Here is a 7,929-nt window from a genome sequence, read left to right on the forward strand (position 1 = left end):
CCCCCTGAGCTGTCTCCCTGTGCATAAGCAGCCCTTCTTTCTCCCATGATTGTTCTCTCCAAGGAGTGTATCTACCTGAGGTAAATGTTCATATGCCTATGTTTTGTTTGGCTGGAAACCACAGGTGTGGCTTCAATTCCAGACCTAAAGGGCAGCTAGGGGCCATAGGCTCAGTGGTTCCACCAGGCTCTATTGGACCAGCAAACCTGGTCCGCCCCCACCTCTTTTTTTTCTCCAATTGATTTTGAGTTTTGTTCCACATCGTTCTCCCTCTCTATCAAGGATCTCCTACATAGATCCTCTTTCAAGTGGATGACAGTGGTAGCGGGGCACCATCTAGTTCTTTTGGTTTCATAGTCATATAGGCACAGCAGTGAGTTTTTATCTTAATCAAGTCATACTTCCATATAGTTTTTTGAGATGCTGTTCAATTCTAGCCACACCAATGATTTCTTAACTTATGGCAGGGCATTAGTCTGAGTAAAAATAGTAAGAGCAAACAGGTAGAAATAGTTACACCTTGATCAAGCTCCGATGCAGAGTACTGGGGAATCTTTCCCAGACAGTGTTTGAATAGGATGGTAGAGATGACATTTAGAAAGAGGTGATTCAAGGCCCGTTATCTGCTCCCCTGAGTGACATTATTAATAGATAATCTTTTGTTATATATGCCTGTCTATAAAGAAATAGATTTGGTTTTTAAAATTACTGTAATTTCTAAAGGTAGAATTTTTTTCTTTCATTGTTAAAATATTATCCATAGACTCCTGGATCTTTCGTAATATTTTTTAATTTGTGAGTTCTTGGTGACTCTTACTCTTTATTTCTTCAACTGACAATTTGGTTTAAACTTTGATTGTGTATCTTTTTTTGCAGCGTTCAAGAGAATAATGAAGCAAATATAGTCAAACAAGCCCCAATTGTAAGGACTCAGTTTCAGAAACCAAAACCAAATATAAGAAGAGGAACTGGAAGAAGAGAATTGTCCTTAAGGGAAGAGGTACCAGAGAACATTATTGCCTCTGGCGAAAAGGAGTCAGCTTTGAAAGAAATTGCAAGGCTACCACATGAGAAGGTACTAGTGGAGGCTAATACTACTAAGGAAATGGATAAAGATTTAAAAGACACTATAGAGAATGTACCAGAAATGATTAACATTGCTGTGGACATGGAATCTGGTTTCAAAGAGACTGGAAGAGTGATTTCCCCAAAGGAGAACGTATCAGAAGTGGTTGATGTTCTAGAGGAAATAGAGACAGATTTGGAAGAAACTGGAAGAGAAATATCCCCACGGGAAAAGACCTCAGAGGAGGTTAAGACTGTAAGTGAAGAGGAGAAATGTTTGAAAAAAACTAGAAGAGAGACTTCCCGAAGGAAGAAGATACCAAAAATGATTGTTGCCTCTGAGGAAAGGGAACCATCTTTTGAAGAAACTGGAAGAGAAATATCTCCACAGGAAAAGGCCTCAGAGGAGGTCAAAACTGTAGGTGAAATTAAGAAAAGTTTGAAAAAAACTGAAAGAGAGATTTCTCGAAGGAAGAAGATACCAGAAATGATTGTTGCCTCTGAAGAAAGAGAACCAGATTTGGAAGAGACTGGAAGAGAAATATCCCCACAGGAAAAGGCCTTAGAGAAGGTCAAAACTGTAGGTGAAATGAAGAAAAGTTTGAAAAAAACTGAAAGAGAGATTTCTCAAAGGAATAAGATACCAGAAATGATTGTTGCCTCTGAGAAAAGAAAACCAGATTTGGAAGAGACTGGAGGAGAAATATCCCCACAGGAAAAGGCCTCAGAGGAGGTCAAAACTGTAGGTGAAATAAAGAAAAGTTTGAAAAAAACTGAAAGAGAAATTTTCCCAAGGAGGAAGGTACCAGAAATGATTGCTGCCTCTGAGGAAATAGAGCAAGATCTGGAAGAAACTGGAAGAGGAAAAACATCCCCACGAGAAAAGGCTCCAGAAGAGGTCAAGACTGTGGGTGAAGTGGAGACAGGTTTGGAAGAATCTAGAGTAGAGGTTTCCCCAGGGAAGAAGATACCAGAGATGACTGTTGCCTCTGAGGAAAGAGAGACACATTTGGAAGAAACTGGAAGAGGAGAAATATCCCCATGGGAAAAGGCCCCAGAGGAGGTTAAGATAGTAGGTAAAGTGGAGAAAAGTTTGCCAAAAACTGAGAGAGAGATTTCTTCAAGGAAGAAGATACCAAAAATGATTGCTGCTACTGAGGAAAGAGAACCAGATTTGGAAGAAACTGGAAGAAGAGAAACATCCCCACAGGAACCAGAAAAGACTCCAGAGGAGGTCAGTACTGTAAGTGAAATGGACAAAGATTTGAAAATAATGGAAAGAGAGATTTACCCTAGGAAGAAGATATCAGAAATGATTGCTACCTCTGAGGAAAAAAAGACAGATTTGGAAGAAAAGGAAAGAGAAATATCCCCAAAGGGAAAAGTGCTAAAAGAGGTCAAGACTGTAGGTGAAATGGAGACAGATTTGGAAGAAACTAGAAAAGCAATTTCCCCAAAGAAGAAGATACCAGATATAATTGGTACTTCTGAGGTAAGAGAGGGAAATTTGGAAGAAACTGGAAGAAGAGAAATATTCCCAGGGGAAAAGTCCCAAGGGGAGGTCACGACTATAGGTGAGGTAGAGACAGATTTGGAAGAAACTGAAGGAGAAATTTCTCCAAGGGAAAAGGTACTAGAAGAGGTCAGTGCCATAGAAGAAAGGGAGATTGATTTGAAAGAAACTGGAAAAGAAAACATTTTCCTGATGGACAAGTTATCAGGAAAGATGACCATTTTTGAGGAAATGGAGGATTTGAAAGACACTGGAGCAGAAATTTTCTTGAGAGAAAGAGGATCAGAAGAGATGAGTGCTACTGAGGAAACAGTAGCAGACTTGAAAAATACTGCAAAAATAGATACTGCTCCAAGGAAAAGTGAACCAGAGGAGGATGGTAGCTCAAGACAAACCGAGACAAATTTAATACAGAGCAGTAGTGATCACTGCAGCCATATGCCTCCACCGGATATACAAGTAAGTATTTTTCTGTCCTTTAAAAGTTAATTTTGAATACTTTTTCAGAGAAAAGTTACCAGAGTAATTCCATGATTATTGCCCTTATGCTCAATATTTAAAATCTCTGAAAGTCTAAAGTCCTTTACAACCCTATGTTTGGAATCTTGAAGAAACTTAGTTACTATTTTAATGTCAGTTTGAAATTACTCTTTTAGAGAAAAAGAGCTAGGAAATTGTACTGAATCTGTGCTAATTCTGTATAACCATACTTTGGAATTACTTCTTTCGATCATATTTGTATCTGTTTTTCTCTTTATTTCCTGCCCTGTCCCCTTTATTCTACTTTTTAAAAGTTTCTTAAGGGTTTCCAGTTACTTGAAGTTTATTCTATTTTAACATTTTTGAGGACTTTTTTTTTTTTTGTATAAGTAATGGCGTATATGGTTTGGAAAAATCATTATATGTGATATAAAATGAAGAGTTACCTGAACTCTAGTTTTAACATTTGAAAATTAAATTTCATTTCATTTAGAAATTAAAAATAAACTTACAGATTTTTTTTAAGAAAAGTGTTTTGGCTTTTCTTTGAAATGTGAGAAATGTCTAAGAATTAATCTTGTAAGTGTGTTGATTTATTGTGACTGTTCTCCAGAACATTAGCAGTGACATGCTCTTGACACTGCATACATCTGTAGAAGAAGAAAGAAATTCTGAAAAGGAAGTATCAAGTCAGTTAAGTGAGTCAAAGACTTCTTTACAGACTTCTGAAGTTGGTATAACAGAAGACCAAGGGATACAGTCTCCAGATGGCCCAGAGCAGTTTTCATATACTAATTTAAGGTATAAGTATATAAATGTGTACTTTTAAATAAAGTATATAAAGTTATGTTTGCAAATGATAGCTTTGAGAAGGCTGGGAAAAAGAATTGAGGTCATTCTGAAAGTTAACTGTGAGAATTACTGACACACACAGAATTATATGTATCACATACTCCTAAGTCAGTGTAGGTTTAGCAAACCTTTATCTTTTTTGTGCAAAGATGATTTTATTTATATGGTCATAAATGGATTTTTCACTTGTATTTTTAACATCTACCAAATAGTCCAATTTGTTTTTCTGTTAAGAATTAGTAATGCCAGTCTCTAAGGTTGTTGTAAACTCTTGTCCCATTGCCCTTCAATTCATTCTAAAGCTAGATAATTCTTGTTCCAAAAGCAAATCTCTTCCTCAAGAACAGAATCCATTTGAAGTTAAAACAGCACCTTTTGTGAGAAGTCGATTCAAAAGACCAAAACCAAACTTAGCAAGAGCAGCTTTAAGGAGAGAGAATACAGACACAGGAAAATACATACCTGAGAAGAAATTGGAAACTGATAAAATGGAGACTCTTACGATACAACAAAACAGTGAAGAAACTAATAACCACCCTTCTCAAGATGTGAGTGATAATTTAAGATGAAATTTTTTCTTTGTTTGATTTTTGCCGTGTCACTGATGTTATTAGTAAGCCGCTCAGTGGTGCAGATGGTTAATGGTCTTGGCTGCTAACTGAAAGGCTGGAGATTTGAGTCTACTCAGAGGTGCCGGGAAAGAAAGACCTGCAGTCTACTTCTGAAAAATTAGCTGTTGAAAACCCTATGGAGGACAGTTCTACTCTGATACACATGGGGTCACCGTGAGTTGGAATCAGCTTGACAGCAACTGGTTAGTATGACTAAAGTGAAACACATAGAAGTATAATTTTACAAATTTTTCTTCGTATTATTTTTACTGTATGATATTGTTCTGTGTTAACCTCTTTGCTTCATGTACTTTGTGTAAGAATCTTAGATGTTGATAATGGGAAAGTGTGTCATGTGAAGGCATTTAGGAAGCCTGGGCTCTAGTTCAAGTTCTGACCTTTACTCACTGTGTGACCATAGCCAAATGAAGTAATAAGTTTCTTCATAATAGTACTATATTAATACTACTACTACTACTTTATTATATTACTATGTTGTGAAGATGAAATGAAAATTAAAAGCTTGATATGAGTTAAAGGAGATACCTTTACTTACTGACTTGATCCATAACAGATTAAGATTGTGTCAAAACTTTGAAATGAACTGTTAATATTTATAAATTGAGCATTCTAAACATTTTTTGAATTAAAATTTTTGACATCCTATAATAGCTTTAGTTCTTTACCTTGTATCAACATTTGTATTTATACTCCTAATCTTATATTTAAAAAGATAAATCATTTATTAATTCTTTATTCTGGTTATAAAAATTTTAAATTGGAAAGATGTACATAAGCTAAAAACTGATAGTCCTTTGTAATGTCACATCCCTCCCTCCCAAGTTACTAATGTAGTAGTTTTGAATATATCTATCTAAACTTTTCTCTATAGATATTCACTTATATGAGGAATAAAATGTACATGTATTTCTGTTATTTAAATGAAAACAGTATCAAACCTTCACCCAAATCACAGTTTTAAAAATAAATAAATAAATAAGTTAAATTTAAATGCACTGCTCCAGAAAGCAGTCCACAATGCTGTATCAAAAGGAAAATTCAAAAGGAAAGGTTTGATAGTAACTTGGGAGGGAGGGATGTGACATTACAAAGGACTATCAGTTTTTAGATTATATACATCTTTCCAATTTATATTACAGAGCAAATTCACTTTCCATACAGCGGTTCACATATACTTTGTCTCATGACATTGACCACAGTTTACCACAATGCAACAGCTCCCCTCCCATTTCCTCCCCATAGTTACTTCTTCCCTATGTCCATCCCTCCATGCACTCCTGCCCCCTGAGCTGTCTCCCTGTGCATAAGCAGCCCTTCTTTCTCCCATGATTGTTCTCTCCAAGGAGTGTATCTACCTGAGGTAAATGTTCAACTCATATGCCTATGTTTTGTTTGGCTGGAAACCACAGGTGTGGCTTCAATTCCAGACCTGAAGGGCAGCTAGGGGCCATAGTCTCAGTGGTTCCACCAGGCTCTATTAAACCAGCAAACCTGGTCCCCACCCCCCCTTTTTTTTTCCTCCAGATGATTTTGAGTTTTGTTCCACATTGTTCTTTCTCTCTATCTAGGATCTCCTATACAGATCCCCTTCCAAGTGGATGACAGTGGTAGCTGGGCACCATCTAGTTCTTAAATTTAACTTATTTTAAATGGCTGTATTTAAACAGCCAAGACTGTTGCACAGTGCTGTAGTGCTGCAGTTGTTAAAGCACTTGGCTGCTAACCAAAAGATCGGCAATTTGAATCTACTAGCGGCTCCAGGAGAGAAAGATGAGCATTCTGCTTCTGTAAAGATTTACAGGCTTGGAAATCCAATGGGACAGTTCTACTCAGTCCCATAGGGTCACTATGAGTTGGAATTGACTCAATGGCAGTGGTTTTATATTCTGTTGCATTGTGAAGATTTTAATCATTTATTCAATCCCCTATTGATACTGATGTTGTTTACAATTTTTTTTTGCTATTATGTTGCTATAGTAAAATTTCTTTATATTTGTAGATAATTGAGTATTTTTGTAAAATAAATTGTTAGATATAGAATTACTGGGAATTGAAAATTTTGATAGATACTGTCCAATTACCCTCTGTGAAGATTGAACCAATTTACTTTTGTACTAATAGTATAAGATGTTCCTATTTCCCTGTACCTGTACCAACCCTAGTTGAAAAAATTTTTTATCTGCCTTGTAGGATGTGGGTTCCTTAATGACACCAAGAGAAAGAGTTGAATCAGGTCACAAGGAGGAAAAGGATGTGATATCACCATGTATACAGACTGAAAATAGCGTTTCATATTCTCACTCTGGTGAACCAAAAGAAGAGTCCCAGTTTATGCAAGCCCAGGAAAATGACCTAGTTGCTTCTGCAGGGTAAACAGTGATGTTTCTTTTAATATCTAATTAAGAAAAACATTTCATTAAAATATTTCTTTATTTTAATTAAGATTTATTAATGCAGTTTAAAAGTGTGCATAAAGGATTTGTTGTTGTTACTTGCTATCAAGTTGATCCCAACTCATGGTGACCCTGTGTGTTGCAGAGTAGAACTATTCCATTGGGTTTTCTTGGTTGCAGCTAAAGCAGAATTGTAGCCCTTTTCTTCCATGGTACTGCTGGGTGGGTTAGAACTGCCAACCTGTAAGATAATAGTTGAGCACAAACTTTTGCGCCACCTGTTGTTGTTGTTAAGTACTGTCAAGTAGGCTTTGACTTATAGTGACCTATAGTGACTTATAGTGTACAACAGGGGAGCTATGGTGGCATAGTGCCTAAGGCATTTGACTGCTAACCATAAGGCTGGTGGTTCAAAACCACCAGCCACTCGTCAGAAGGAAGGTTGGGCAATCTACTTCCATAGTGATAACACCTCAGAAACCCAAAGAGGGGTCGCTGTGAGTTGGATCCGACTAGATGGTAGTGAGTTTGGCTTGTTTTTTTGTTGTACTACAGAACGCGACACTGCTCTGTCCTGTGCCATCCATACAATTCTTGCTATGCTTGAGCCCATTGTTGCAGCCACTTTGCCATTCCATCTTGTTGAAGGTCTTCCCTTTTTTCACTGACCCTCTACTTTACCAAGTGTGACATTCTTCTCCAGGGAATTGCCCCTTCTGACAGCATCACCAAAGTAGGTGAGCCATTCTTGCTTCTAAGGAGCATTCTGGCTGCACTTCTTCCAGGACAGATTTGTTTGTTCTTCTGGCAGTCCATGGTATTTTCAGTATTCTTCACCAGCACCACAATTCAAAGGCATTAACTCTTCTTCAGTCTTCCTTATTCATTGTCCAGCTTTCCAATGCATATGAGGCAATTGAAAATACCGTGCCTTGGGTTAGGTGCACCTTAGTCTTCAAAGTGACATCTTTGCTCTTTAAAAATTTAAAAAGAG

The 7,929-nt window shown here is 37.1% G+C and overlaps 1 protein-coding gene across 1 annotated transcript in view; it reads left to right on the forward strand.

The window, feature by feature from the left end:
• Positions 1 to 7,929, forward strand: part of BDP1 (B double prime 1, subunit of RNA polymerase III transcription initiation factor IIIB) — a 217,727-nt gene that overhangs the window by 102,493 nt on the left and 107,305 nt on the right. Inside the window, exons 17-21 of the mRNA XM_007943362.1 lie at positions 877 to 2,146; positions 2,645 to 3,037; positions 3,672 to 3,859; positions 4,236 to 4,458; positions 6,733 to 6,911. Coding sequence (XP_007941553.1) covers positions 877 to 2,146; positions 2,645 to 3,037; positions 3,672 to 3,859; positions 4,236 to 4,458; positions 6,733 to 6,911 — 2,253 coding nt within the window. The remainder of the gene's footprint in view (positions 1 to 876; positions 2,147 to 2,644; positions 3,038 to 3,671; positions 3,860 to 4,235; positions 4,459 to 6,732; positions 6,912 to 7,929) is intronic.

This window comes from Orycteropus afer, unplaced genomic scaffold (assembly GCF_000298275.1).
Source record: "Orycteropus afer afer isolate SDZICR_OR568_19922 unplaced genomic scaffold, OryAfe1.0 scaffold00104, whole genome shotgun sequence".
Lineage (NCBI taxonomy): Eukaryota > Metazoa > Chordata > Mammalia > Tubulidentata > Orycteropodidae > Orycteropus > Orycteropus afer.